This window comes from Cynocephalus volans, chromosome 8 (genome assembly GCF_027409185.1).
Source record: "Cynocephalus volans isolate mCynVol1 chromosome 8, mCynVol1.pri, whole genome shotgun sequence".
NCBI lineage: Eukaryota > Metazoa > Chordata > Mammalia > Dermoptera > Cynocephalidae > Cynocephalus > Cynocephalus volans.
In genome coordinates this window covers 411,256-425,002 of record NC_084467.1, presented here as the reverse complement: position 1 = coordinate 425,002, position 13,747 = coordinate 411,256, and the positions used below count along the sequence as shown (strand labels likewise).

Genomic DNA, 13,747 nt, shown 5'->3' with positions numbered 1-13,747 from the left:
GGATGTGGGGGCTGCTTTTCCGAACACATGCTGGGTGCAGGTCACATCCAGGGCTCAACACACGGGTTCCAGGGGGGCATGGTGCAACATGGGTCTTGTGCCATGTGGCCCCCACAACCCAGCCATGGCAGCTGGTTCACCAGCGGATGCCTGAGGGCTGAAGGCAGTTCCTGAGGGGTTGAGGCTTCAACAGTGTGCTTGGGAGATGCCAGAATTGGCCTCTTGTCCCTGGAGGTGGCACTTTTACCTGAGAGGAGCGTAAGGCGATGGCCAGGGATCCCTGGGAAGGGACCCCCAGCTTCATCTCTTGGACAGCTCTGCCTGTGGGCCTGGCCTGGGGCTGGGATCTCCTACTTGGCCACTCACCCTTCTCTGCTGACTTCTGGAAATTGGGGAAGGTCTGGGGCCCTCTTCTGTGTTGCCCACCAAGACCACTGGGGCCAGTGTGTCCCCCCCTACCCAGCAGATGAACCGGCTGTTCCTCTGTGGGCCAGCCCCGGCTGCTGGGCTGCTGGTTGTTCGTAGCCTCAGCCCATGCCTGTCAAGGGGCAGCCACAGCTGGGCCCCCATCCCCCTGCTGCCTGCAGCCTGAAGGTGTTGAGGAAGAACCCACAAGTCCGATGGAGGAAATGCTGCTGGCTAGATGTCTGTGCAAGGGACAGCTCACCACGGTAGCGTGCAGCCACCCAGGGGCTCAGCTCTGGCGCTGACTTCAGAGGAGACAGCTGGGAACTCCTTTCTTTCCCAGGCTGGCTCAGGAGGGCAGGCAGCACAGCTTGGCCCTGTGCCCCACAAAGGGGAGGAGCAGAAGGACTGTGGGACCACCAACCTCCCACCTGAGGGCAGTCGGTCCCTCCCCTGCAGGCCACACTCGACCCCAGTGAAGGCAGAAGTCCTCAAGGCCAGGAGGGTCTGGGGGAGGTGGGTCGTGGGCGGGGGCTGGGGTCTTTGTACATAGCTCGTGGGAGGATGTGGCTGTCAGTAGAGGCCATCACCCTGAAGGGCTGGGACTGAGAGGTGCCAGGAGGTTGTCACTAATGGGGCACTAGCGGTTCCCAAGCGGTGCGGAAGCCCGCTGGGAAGGGGTGGGAGGCAGGGTGGGGGCTGGGGAGGGGAGGTGCAGCCCCTCAGGCCGCCCAGCCCCCTGTTCCGTGGGGGAGCCGGAGGCGGCGGTCAGTGGGGGTCCCCGCCCCCGTCCCGCCCCGCGCTGGGCTGTGGGGCGGTGGGGGCGGGGGTGCGAGCCCTCCCCCTCGGAGCCTGCGACGTCTGGGGAGGGGAGGGTTCATTTGGCAGCGGAGCGGGCGCGCGCGGGGAGGCCGGCGCCGGCGGGGCCCGCAGCGGGGCCCGGAGCAGACCCCGGAGCGCGCCCCCTGCCGCGCCGTCGTGCCCGTCCCGTCGCGCCGCTGCTCCGGGCTCCTCCGCGCGGACATGCACCGGCGGCGGCCGGGCGCGCCCCGAGGTCTCGCCCCCGCGCGGGGGCTCTGAGCTCCCGCCGCCCGCATGAGAGCGCCCGGGCGCCTGGGCTCGCCGCGCTGAGCCGCCGCCGCGACGGAGCCATGCGGCGCTGGGCCTGGGCCGCCGCCGTGGCGCTGCTCTGGCCGCAGCTCGCGCTCCTCGGGGGCGTCGGGGCCCGGCGGGAGCCCCAGGGGCCGCGGCAGCCCCGACCGCGCACGGCGCCCCGCAACGCCACCGCGTCCAACAGCCCGGGGCTGCTGGGCTCCCCCAAGGTATGCGCGGGCTCCGGGTCGCCCCTCCGGAGGCCTTGACCACAGGCCCTGTCCTGGGACCTGCTGCGGGGGGGACGAGGTCCGGCCTCTGTGGAGCCCCCTCCTAAGCCCCAGCCAGCCCCTCGCCCTGGCCGGGCGTGGGCAGGGGCTGGGGCTGCGACTAACTCTGCGAAGCCTCGGGCTCTGGAAAATCTGCTGCCTTCGGGTGTAATTGGAAATGCGGGCCGGGTGGGGGTGGGGAGGGGCTCCAGGCTGCCTGCCAGAGGGGTCGGCAGACCGCACGCTGGAACCCGGGTGCCCCGCTACTCCCGGGGCGGGAGAGCCATGGCCGGGCGGTCCCTGTAGCCAGTGCCTCCTGCAGCCTCTCCCACAGGAAGGGTTCTGTCTTGCCCCGGCCTGTCAGGGGTCCTCGCACAGACAGGAGACCCTGGGGCCCACCTCAGTCCTGGGCTTCTGCCCTCCTGGGGGCCCCCAGGACTGGGAGGGGCAAGGCGGTGGCCCTGGCAGGCCCCCAGCCCTCACGCCTTTGATCCCCGCCTCCCTCCTCCCAAGGGCGTCTCCATGGCGCCCGCCCAGCTGCCTTGGCCCACGCGGCCCCACCGGAGCCTGCGGCCCCATTTTCCAGATGGGCAGGCCGAGAAGAGTGGAGTCCCAGGGCCCTGGCAGCCGAGGGAGAGCGGGCTATGGGCTGGTTTGGGCACAGGCGTGCGGCTGTGGCGGCGGGGGCTTGGGCAGGGACACAGGGCTTTGAGGAAGCCCAGCAGCCACCAGGGGAGGGTAGGGGAGGGGAAGGCCGCCCCTCCAGAGAATGGGCAGGGGGCAGTCTGGGGACCAACAGGCCGGGGAGGGGCCTCTGTCAGGAGGCTGTGGCTGTGATGCTCCAGGCTAGCCCTCCCCAGCTGCCTGAGACCCTGCTCTTCCTGCGGGGGTGGGCTCTCCTCCACCCACTCCCCCTGCCCAGGTAGGAGGCTGAGTCTGTCCCTGGAACCTGGCTGGCCCACCCGGGGAAGAGGCTCCCCAGCAGTGGCCCTCTCCCAGCCAGGCCAGCATTTGCTTGCCCATCTGTGCACTTCAGGCCCAGCTCTCGCGGGCCACATGCTCCAGCCCACACCCTTCTGTCCCCCACTGCCCGGCTGCATTGACCCTCAGAGAGGCCCCGGAAGACTTGCCCCTGCTCTTCCCCACCGCCCCCACCCCTGCCTCAGCCAGGAAGTCCCTTTGCCCCTTGTGCACATGGCTGCGCCCATCCGTATGGGAAGAGGCGCCAGGCCAAGCCCCCGAGGCGGGAGGGTCAGGGCTGCTCTGACAAAGACAGCCCAGTTCCACAGGCGCCCTGGGGCCTTGCCCTGCCCATCAGGATGTCCAGGCTCTGAGGCCCCCACGGTGGCCTGCAATCCTCCTGGCTGCGGTGACCCCACAGCATCTCCCTGTGTCTGCCCCGAGTCCCACCTGCTGCCCTGAGGTTCCCAGCTCTCTGTCAGGACAACGTGCCTGGTAGTCAGCATGCTAGCCCTGTCCACCTGGCCCTTCAGCCGCCTGAAGCCTTGGGGCCTGAACCTTCAGACGCCCACATGACGTGGCTGAACTTTGTCCGTCGGCCAGATGCCAGCGCCTCGAAGAAACGATGCCGAGGCCGGGACAAGAAGTCGGTGAGCCCTGGGCTGCCACGGGGCCAAGATCTCCAGGACACTTTCTGGGGCCTGAGCCCAGGGTAGGGGGTGGCTGTGCACCCACCAGGACCCTCATTTTCTCCTCTTGCCTCCCCCCAGCGAGGCCTCTCGGGTCCCCCAGGGCCTCCTGGGCCGCCTGGCCCCCCAGGGCCTCCTGGTGCAGAAGTTACCCCGGAGGCCCTGCTGCGGGAGTTTCAGGACATGCTGAGAGGTAAGGCTGCGCCCACTGCCTGCCGGGGCCAGGAGGTGCCTAACCCTGTGCTGACCCCTGAGCTGGCCGCCCGTGCCCTCTTCTCCACAGAGGCCACTGAGCGTCGGTTCCCAAGGCTGCTGGACCCACTGCTGCCCCACGGGGTGGGCCTGCGGCTGGTGGCTGAGGCTTTCCACTGCCGGCTGAAGGGCCCCATGCCAGTGGACAAGAAGACGCTGGTGGAGCTGCACAGTTTCCAGGCCGTGAGTAGGGGTCAGAGGCCTGGGCAGGGCATGGGGGCCGGTCGGGGGCAGGATGCTGGGCAGGGCCTCCACAGGCGAGATGGACCTACAGACATCCTAGGATGGGTGTGGGGAGTCGGCACGGAGGCTGAGGGCTGGCCTCAGGTCAGGGTTGGGAGACCCAGTGTGTCCAAACTGGGGCTGGGGTCCAGGGTGGCCAGGAGGCAGGCAGACCCTCCCCTGTGGGGGCTCTTGGGGCCTTGTCCACCCCTTGGGGCTCAAAGCTTGCATCCCGGGGCCCAGGTAGGTGTGGACATAGGGGTAAGTCCTGCCCACCATGAGAGTGTGCACCCCCTGAGAGACCTGCTGGGGTCCAGGGCCATCAGTTGTGGGCACCTTCCCGGGGCTGGGTGTGCAGGGTGAGGGTCCAAGCCCTGCAGCCAGCTGCTCACCCACTGCGCCTTACAGCCCACTGCCCAAGGCACCTTCCTGCGGGGGTCCGGCCTGAGCCTGGCCTCGGGCCGATTCACAGCCCCAGTGTCCGGCATCTTCCAGTTCTCCGCCAGCCTGCACGTGGGTGAGCTGGCCGGGCTTTGGTGTGCGCAGTGAGGAGGTGGGGTTAGCCCCCCACCCCCGGGTGGGTGCCCAATATGGCTTAGCCCCGGGCTGGGTCCCAGCAGAGAGATTCTGCCTGCTCCACTTGGGCTCTGGACCAGGTGGGGGTCAGTGCTGTGCTCTAGGCCTCACACCCACCCTCCCCCAATCCCATCAGCCCCTTCTGGGCCTGTTCTGGGCAGTGTGCCCTGAAGTCCCCTTTAGGACCCCCCCATCCTGTATGCATTGTCTTCCTGAGGCTGTTTCCACAGACCACAGCGAGCTGCAGGGCAGGGCCCGGCTGCGAGCCCGGGACACTGTGCGTGTGCTCATCTGTATCGAGTCCCTGTGCCACGGCCACGCGTGAGTGAGCACCTCCTGTCGGCTCTAGGCGGCAGCCTCTGGGGACCACCCTTGTTGCTGGGTTGGTTGGCCCATGGGAGCTAGCTGCACCCTCAGCTTGCCTATGGTGCTGTGTCCAGGTCCCTGGAGGCCATATCGGGCCTGGAGAGCAACAGCAGGGTCTTCACAGTGCAGGTGCAGGGGCTGCTGCAGCTACAGGTGAGGCCAGGCAGGCAGAGCGCAGGGCAGGAGGGGCCTGGACGCTCGCTTGGGGCGCAGACCACATCATGGGTGGGCTTTGGCTGGGTGTTGCCTAGGGGGCTTGTCCTTAGAGTCAAGTGGGGCATCACCCACCACGTCACCACGGGTGGTGATGTCCACTGTGGGGCGCCTGCAGGCTGGACAGTATGCCTCCGTGTTCGTGGACAACGGCTCCGGGGCAGTCCTCACCATCCACAGTGGCTCCAGCTTTTCCGGGCTGCTCCTGGGCACTTGAGGGCACCAAGGGCGGTCTGGGGAGGACCCCCTCACCTTGTGAATACCTGTCAATAAAGAGCCCCCTGCCCTGTCTGTTGCCCTCGGGCTCTGCCTGGTCATTGTGTTGGTGGATGTGGGGGCCGGGACGCCGAGGTCTGGGCAGGGGGTGGGCAGTGGGGAGAAGTGGGTTGTCCACATGCATCCTCTAGTCTCAGAGTGTGGCCATGAAGGGACCGTGAGCAGAAGTCCCTCACACAGAGGACCTCAGGACAGACTTGTCCAACTGGGTGGGGAGGTGGGAGGGCCTTGTCTAGCCTGAGGACAAGGACAGACGGCCAGTGGGTGCCTGCCCATGGCCTGTGACCTGCCCTCCCGTTGCCCAGAGCCTGTCCAGCATTGGAGGGCAGCAGGCTGTGGATACCCCAGCCTTTTTGTCCTCGGGGCACTGCAAGCCTCAGGCTGGTGAGCAGGATGGTGGCCAGATAGAGGTAGAGGGGCCCGCACCCTGGGGGGGCGGGGTTAACACATGGATGGGGGTGCAGGAAGGTGTGCGGGCCATGAGCCCACGTGGGGAGCTGGACGGCACCCCTGCAGGCCCAGTGTGCTCGGAGCTTCTGGGTGTCATTGGGGTGAGGCTGCCCTGGCTGAGGTGGGGGTGGGGGCCAGCTGGCAGGACCCCCCTTCTTACCACCTTTTCCGGAGATGGGGCCTTCTGGGCCAGAGCTGTACCCTGGAGGGTGGGGTGGGCTATACATCTAACCCACTGCAGCCACCCCTAGAGGCCGAGGCCCTGGCTTCAGGTCCTATGGATTTGGGTACCCCCTCCCTCACCCCGCTTTTGGTTCCAGCAAACCCAGACTGAAGAATGTAAATTGGCCCAACAGGATGTCCCAGCCTCTGCAGAGCTGCCGAGATACCATCTCTGTTTGGCACCCGGGGCCCTTGCAGGTGGTAGCAGCTTCAGGCCTCTTAACTCCTCTGCAGATGCCCCAGGGAGGGGGAGGGGCGTGGAGATCCTGTTTCCAAGGCTGAGCCGGGGGAGGCTTCCCCTTGCTCTGGGGTCATCTCCCAGAGGGAAGGATGGGGGCAGGTGGAGTCTGGAAGAGGCTGTTACCCCTCCCCTAAGACCTTGACCCACCCAGGGTGGGGGGCAATGGGAGGGCCCCATCCCAGGCCCACTGGGCACTGAGGCAGGCTGGCCCAGCCGTCTATGGAACAGTGGGCTTGGCCACTGACCCGTCCCCACCTCTCTCCCTGGTCCCCCCAGGGTGGCGTCAGGGGCTGGAGCTGTCTGGAGGAGTCTCCGCTTCACCATGGGTGTAGTGCTGGCCTGGTCTGATCCGGTCCCCATCAAGGAAGGTGGGAGGGGAGGGGCACGCAGGGGAGGCCTGAGCTTGGGAAGGGGTGACTGCCCCCCACCTCCCAATTCCTGAGGTCCTGATGTGGGGCTGACACGAAAGTCTTGGCTTGGGGAGACTCCTCTGCTCCCTGCTCTAAGCACCCCCCCCTTGTTGGGCACGGCCTGCCTCTTGGGACCGAGGTCTGGAGCTCAGGGGTCTCCCTGTTGCACCCCAGCTTCTCTAGGCCTCCAGCTGATGCACCTTGAGAGGGAGCGGGGCCACTGCCCTATTGTGCAGGGGGGTAGGCTTCGCCCTGGAGGAGCTAACCAGGGCCCGGTCAGTGGGGATGCTGAGGGTCAGGGGCTCGAGAGGGGGCACAGCAGGACCTGGGCAGGGGGGCCGGGGCCGGGGCATGGCCTGCAGAGCCTCCAGGAGCATGACCCCCAGCCGGGTTTCCAGAGGCTCCTTCCTCTGCCTGGCCCAGTCCTGGCTCACAAGCAGCGGCCCCACCCTGTGCGAGACCCTTCAAGCCTGCACGGGGTGGGGGGCTCTCCTGCCGGTCCTTCCCCACAGCAAATTCCTGCACCCTGCCAGCCCAGCATGGGGAGTTCCCGCCTCGTCCTGCTGCTGCCAGGGCTGTGGTGAATGAGATGGAGACCCAGAGAACGGGACCCAGGGCCATGTGGAAAGACAGACAGAGACGAGATGAGAGATGAGAGACAGAACGAGTGGTCCGCCCCAGCCCTCCACGTGGCGTCGGCGCCGCTCCACCTGCCTCCGTCTGTCTCCTCTTCCTCCTGTCTCTGCCCCCTAATCGGAGTCATTAGCCACTTAGCTGTAATTCCCCTGGAATGTGCTGTCTCCATCCGAGCTCCCATGGCGGGGGGCCCAGGAGCAGAAGAGCCGGCAGGCAGGACAGGGTGGGTGGCTGCCCCCAGAGGTCCAGGCCCCAGGCCCAGACCAGCCCTATGCACTGAACCCACCGAGGGCCCAGGCTGGCCCCCCTACCAGCTGGGACCCACTCTCGGCCTCACTGCCCGGAGCCTTGCCGCAAGGGGCAGTGCTAGCCTTTGGGGGAGCCCGGAGCCCCCGAGGGGCCCTGGGCTCCTGGTGTGTGGGAGACACCTATGGTGTTACCCAGCCGAAGCGTGGTGTCCTGTGGGTGGGATGCAGGCCAGGCCAGGGCTGCCGCTCAGGGCAGGCTGGCAGGGGGGTCCCACAGGTGGGGGGATGGTGCTTCTCTCCTGGGCTTTGGGGTGGCTCAAGCATCTGGCTGCTTCCCCGGCCCTGGCTGGGTCCAGAGACAGAGTGGCCAGTGAAATGCTGGATGGCCTTGGATCGACCCCTGACCCTGAGCCTGCCAGAGAGCAGTGGGCGGTGCTGGCTGGCCTCGCTGACCTCTCCCCTGGGCTGACTTCCCAGAACCTTGGTCTGAGCCTGCCGCCTGCCAGGCCAGGGCTGGGGGTGGTGAGAGAGCTCCTGGCCATCCTGGGAGGGGATGCACCCCGCAGCCTCCTGCACAAATGGGATGAATCCTTCCTGAGCCCTGGTCTTGGGGCTGCAGCCTGGCTGGACTGGACCAACCCCTTCTGGCACCGAGGCCTGGCCCTGGGTGCTGGGGGCTGCCTCGCTGTTGGGTCAGAGCCGGCCTCTCCACTGCCCTTGGCGCACTGTCCTGGGCTTGAGTGCAGACAGGAATGTGGACGTCAGGCTCAGGGTGGCTGGAAAGTCCTCTCAGGGGCAAGGAGCAGTGGGCAGCTCAGCGGGAAGCCACCCAGGCCATAGCAGGAGCCACAGCAGGGAGGGCTGGGCGGGGCTGGGGGCTCGAGGCTGGTCCTACCTATTGTGGGTAGACATCTTTGCCAGCGCCACGCCCCATCCCTGTCCACCTGTGGTCCCCTCTGGGACTTGGGTGAGTGGAAGAAGCCTGCCCATGCTGGTCTGGACCCTGGGGGTACCTGCGTGGGGGCCCTGGGGCACAGCCAGACAGGCTGGCCCTTTGAGGCCAGGGCCCAGTTTTAGCATCTGGGGTTTGGTAGTGAAGTCTGCTCCAGGAGCCCCCTGGCTGCCTGTCCCTTGCTAGGCCACTATGAAGGAAGCTCACTTCGAGCTTTCCCAGGTATGGTTATGGGTCCCAGACCCAGACCACCCGTCCTGACTCCTGTTCCCTGGGCCAAGGACCGAGAGTGGCCTGGGGTGTGTGGGGGTGTCTGGGGGCCTGAACAGACCTGTCTGTACTCCTCTGTCTAGGTCTGCATGTACCAGGCGCCCTGTGTTGACCATGTGTTGATGGCTGTGTCCATGTGGGTGGCATGTCTGCTACCTGGCCTTGGGAGCCTGTGGGTGTGTCCTGCCATGTGGCAGTGTGGGGAGCATCCTCACACAGGTGCCCTGAGTGTCTGAGTGTCTCTGTAGGTGGCATGTGTGGGTGGGTCTCTGCCCAGGGACCAGGGCCTACTTTGCAGAGTTATAATCACCAGCTCTCTCTCCCCCAGAGAAACCACAGGGCAGGTGTCCAGGGTGCAGTGGCTGGAGCTGTTGGCTGGCCAGTCAAGGAGCTCAGGAATGGCCGTGGTTGGGTCCTTGGTGTTGGGGGCCCAGTCATGCTGGACAGGGTCAGCTGGTGGGCCAGGGGGCTGGTGCTGCTGCCCAAGGCCTGCAGCTGGACTCCCTGGGGTGACTGCCCAGGCCCTTTGGGCTCCCTGGGCTGGGGAGAAACTCTCTGGGGGGCAGCAGGGGAGCCTCATGTCATCTGTGGCCAGCGTCCTGCCTGCACAGCTGTGGCTGGGCAGCCTTCCTAGGTCGGAGCCAGGCCCCCCACTCTCTGACTGGGTGTGGCACAGCTCAGCTCCATGTGACCTAAGGGCCCTGCACCAGGCAGGACCTCCACAGCTTGGGGTCTCCAGCAGCCTGGTCCTTGGAGTTGGGTCGAAGTGAGCTGGGGAGCATGTCTGGGTGCTGGGAACACGTCCCGACCCTGTCTGTGCCTGCTGCTGCCATCGGCAAGCCTGCCCGCCCTCATGTCTGATGGTTGCACAGGTGGGCCTGGGACAGGAGGGCTTGGGGACAAAGGGTCTTTGTTTGGGAGGATTTGGGGTGCAGCCCTGCTCTGGGGCAGTGACTCACAGGTTCCTCCAGTGCGATAACATCAGTCTTGCAATAGCAGGCATGTCAAACGTATGACCCGGCCTGATGGAGCCTCCTGTCCCGCCCGCATCGCGGCCCCTCGAGTGGGCAAGTAGAGGAGCAGGTTTCTGCACTGGAGCTGCTCCAAATGCAGCTGCTCGACCCCACCGCTGCCAGCCTGTGCCTGCCTCCCGGCCCCTGCTGGACCCCTCCCTGCAGGCCCCCTGCCCCGCTGGCCCCCGCGGGCTGCAGGGCGCCCTCAGCAGCAGGAGATGCTGGCCTCGGCCTCCCAGGCTCTTCCGGCAATCGCTTTGGAGCCGTGTGGATTTTTCCTCTGTGGCTGGAAGGGCCGGTGGGGGGCTGCCTGCTCCTGCCGGCAGGGGCTTGAGCCTGGCTCTGGCCATCCGTCCAACCTCTCGGAACCAGAGGGGGGCGGCTGGGGGGTGTGGGGCCCCTCGGGGGAGGCCAGGCCAGCCGAGACCATCAGACGCCACCAGAGGGAGGGGCTGGGGCTTGGGTTTCCTTCTCCGGCTCGGGTCGCCGGGCCGGGTCAGGCCCTGGGTCAGTGGGGGGCGGAGCTGGACATAGGCCCTACCTGGGCTCCTGTTCTGCCTACTCGTGCGCCCCGGCCTGCGGTGTCACTGTCATCCTGCAGGGACCCCGCTTCTCCCCAGCCTCCATCATCCTTCAGCGGCAGGCCAGCGGAGCTGAGGGGACACTGCCGAGGCCAGCTTCAGATCCTGCCGCTCCACCAGAGCAGGGGCCTGAGGCGGCCAGAGGACCAGGAGAGGCAGACTCAGGTGGGCCTGGGGCCTTCTGGGTTCTTCACCTCCCCGCAGCCCCCTGGGCTCCGGCCCCTCCCAACCACGGTGCTACCTTGGGTGGGACCCCAGGGTGGGAGGGCTCAAGATCCTCGGGGAGGAAGGGGCGAGGTGGGCTCGGGGGACCCGCTGGAGGAGGGACACCAGGGCCCAGCAGGAGCGGCTGGCAGGCCCAGGGATGGGGCTGAGGGGATGAGAGAGAGTGGCTGTGAGCACTGTGGGGCCGGAGCTGAGGGTGGGCCCCCAGGGGCCTCACGCTGGCCATGAGACCATCCTGGGCCCAAAGGAAAGGGGACTGGGTGCCCACAGAGGCCGGGTTGATGGGTGAGGAGGGTCCTCTGGGTAGGGTTTCGGAGAAGTCTCCAAGGGAAGAGACAGCCGTGCAGTTGCTGGGGCTGGGGGTTCCCGGGAACATGAAGAACCTCAGGGGCTCGGGCTGTGACCCCAAAAGCCCTGCATTTGCTTGAGGAGCCCAGAGATGGGCCCAGCCTGGGGACAGGCATATGGGCAGGCACAGCCTTGGGACAGACAGGGAGGACTTTCACCTGCTCCCTCGAGGAAGACAGCAGCCCGAGAGCATTCCCCTAGAAGAAAACAGCAGGAACAAAACCCCTGCCAAGCCCCAGAACCAGAGAGCAGGCTCCCAGGAGCAAGCTGGGTGTCACCGGGGAGCTGGGAGCGGGCCTGGAACGAGGGCCTTGAATGAAGGCTTCCTCTCTCCTGTTCCCGGAGACCCCGCTCTGGCCAGCTTCGGTGGCCAGCCGTGGCCAGGGTGCCTGGTGACTCCTAAGAATGTCAGCGGGCCTTGCCATGCGGTCAGGGTGCCTGTGACAGGCAGGGCCGTGGGAGGAGGCTGGCTGCCCCCATCAGACCCTGTGCCTTCTGACTTGTGAGTCAGCCGGGAGGAGGGGGAAGGGCCAGGGGTGACTCGGGCAGCGGGTCGTTGGCCGGCAGCCCAGAGAGGCCAGTGTGTCCCTGGGACAGTGGTGTCTGCTGAGCACTGGCAGGTGGGAAGGTTTGGGCCCCGTTGGTGGCTGAGTGGTCTGTGATGCCCCAGGGCTGGGGAAGCCAGAGCCCCCTGCCCATGTCTCCAGCCAGTGCCCATGTGGCGTCTAGGATTGGAAAGGACAAAAGGCAAGTGGGCACAAGATGCTGCTGGAGCAAAGTGCCACACGCAAGGCAGCTTAAACAACAGAAATGCATTCTCTCAGTTGCAGAGGCCAGAAGGCTGAGGTCAAGGTCTCAGCAGGGCCACGCTCCATCCTTGCGTCCCCAGTGTGCCTCAGCTTATAGAGGAACCTCATCTCTGCCTCTGCCACACGCTGCTTTCTCCCTGTCTCTGTTTCCTCTTCTTGTAGGGATGCCACCCCAGTGACCTCACCTTAACATGATGACCCCCCAAAGACACTAATTCCAAATGAGGTCACGCTCACAATACAGGGTTAGGACTCATACATACCTGTTTGGGGACACAATTCAGCCCACAATAGGAGCCTTGAGAAGGTCTGAGGGGATGGAGGGTACACCGTATGAGGACCCTGCAAGGCTATGCGCCTGTCTGCAGGTCCCCACAGCTGCCCAGAGAGCCAGAGCCGACTCCAGGTGCCTCCACGCTGGTCTGGGGGTCAGGACAGAGGAGGACAAGTTTGGGGTGACAGGAGAGACCCAGAGCTCATCTCCTCAAAGTCAAGGACCTGTGGCTGCCCATGGGCTCAGGCCCACGGATAAGCAGGTGGCTGTAGCCACTCCACAGAAGGTCCAGGCAGTAGCTCTGACATGTCTCCCGAATCCCAATATCATATTAAGCACAATGTGGATGTGGACTTCAGCCCAGGGTAGGCGTTGTTGTTTTAAAATTTAATGTTTTAGGTTGGATAGTACAAAACTTCCATTTCTGTAAGTTAAACTGGTTGCATGTTGGGACTCTTCTGCCGTCAACCACATCCTGAAGCTTGCAAGCCCCGGCCTGAGGCACACTTCACCAGGCCAAGGACACACCCGATGGGTCTTCTTCGTTAACTGTAAGTTTAAAATTTTCCATAAACAATTGCAAACATGTGCATGGACTTCTAGACCTTCCACCAGAGGAGGTGGGCATTTGTGCTGCATTTTCCATGAGGGATGACCCTCGAGTAATGCAGAACTGGGCGGTGCCAGGTAGACTGGGGAGTCTAGCCCCTGGTTCAAATCCTGGCTCTGCCTCTGGTCATGTGGTCCTTAACAAGCTGTTCCGCCTCTCTAAGCACGTTTTCCTCATCTGAAAAAATGGATACACACATGCCAATTCCTCAAACAATCCTGAGATTCAGAGGGGACATTCCAGGTAGCAATGGTTAGCAGGAAACTGGGGTCCTGGTGCTATCAGCATCCCTCAGGTACCTGTCTCTGCCCACGTTGGCTGCTCAAGGCTGCATCTTCTCAGGAATCCCTGTCTGTGAACAATATGTACACGGGGCAGGGAGTCCTGGCTTCCAGGCGGCAGCCAAAAAGCCCACACCTCGCAATCAGAACTTATCGGACCTCTGGTCCCACCACTACCTTCTGTAGGTGGGAGAATGGCAGCTCAGGTCACTGAGCACAAGACACCCCCACCCTCCTTTCTGGTCTAGGGCTTTACCCTCCAGACCCCAAGTCCTCGATGTTCTTCTACCTTTAAACAAAGACAACCCAAACCTGCCCCTAAAGCTCACAGCCTGAGAACTCAAAAGAATAGTGTGGAAAGGCACACCAGAGCTTGTGCCGTCACACTGGCCCAGAGAGGGACAACAGGACTGGAAGGAACACAACACAGGTTACTCACACAGGAAGCCCCAGTCGGACCCCAGAAGAAGAGTGCACAGCCTCTGCACACAGCTGGGGCGACAAGGGCTCGTGGTCGCTGGAGTGTGCTGGAGCCACTACGCAGCTTTTGCAATGACCAGTGTTCACTTTTCACATTAAATGGGGGTACAGGAAAGCAAACCCCCAGCATGGGGGTGTGTGTCAAGATACAGGAGAGGCCTCCTGCCTGCCAGCAAATCCTGCGTCCTTAAGGCAGAATTTGGGAAACCTCGTCAACACTTCCGAGGGCTTAGATTCCTGGAACTTGGACCCAGCATCTGAAATAATGGGAGCACTGCACCAAGAAGCCTTAAAAGGAAAGTCTTTTCAGAAAGAGACAATGGGGCTGACTTATGTGTAAACTAAAAAGAGAAATGGACAGTTTTAAAATTCTTCCA

At 64.6% G+C, this 13,747-nt stretch overlaps 1 protein-coding gene across 1 annotated transcript; it reads left to right on the top strand.

The window, feature by feature from the left end:
- The first annotated feature begins 1,556 nt into the window (after positions 1–1,556).
- Positions 1,557–5,302, top strand: C1QTNF12 (C1q and TNF related 12). The gene is made up of 8 exons (XM_063107057.1): positions 1,557–1,727; positions 3,260–3,376; positions 3,497–3,608; positions 3,699–3,850; positions 4,298–4,406; positions 4,696–4,786; positions 4,906–4,984; positions 5,163–5,302. Exons 1-8 carry the CDS (start codon positions 1,557–1,559, stop codon positions 5,259–5,261), a joined length of 930 nt encoding a protein of 309 aa, XP_062963127.1. The 3' UTR covers positions 5,262–5,302.
- The last annotated feature ends 8,445 nt before the right edge of the window (positions 5,303–13,747 follow it).

What these genes read in the sequence shown, in the direction of transcription:
- C1QTNF12 (XM_063107057.1), top strand. Translation starts at nt 1,557, where the DNA reads ATGCGGCGCTGGGCCTGGGCCGCCGCCGTGGCGCTGCTCTGGCCGCAG. An exon ending in GGCTGCTGGGCTCCCCCAAG is followed by an intron (nt 1,728 to 3,259) that starts GTATGCGCGGGC and finishes CTGGCCCTTCAG; the next exon opens with CCGCCTGAAGCCTTGGGGCC. An exon ending in TCCCTGTGCCACGGCCACGC is followed by an intron (nt 4,787 to 4,905) that starts GTGAGTGAGCAC and finishes TGCTGTGTCCAG; the next exon opens with GTCCCTGGAGGCCATATCGG.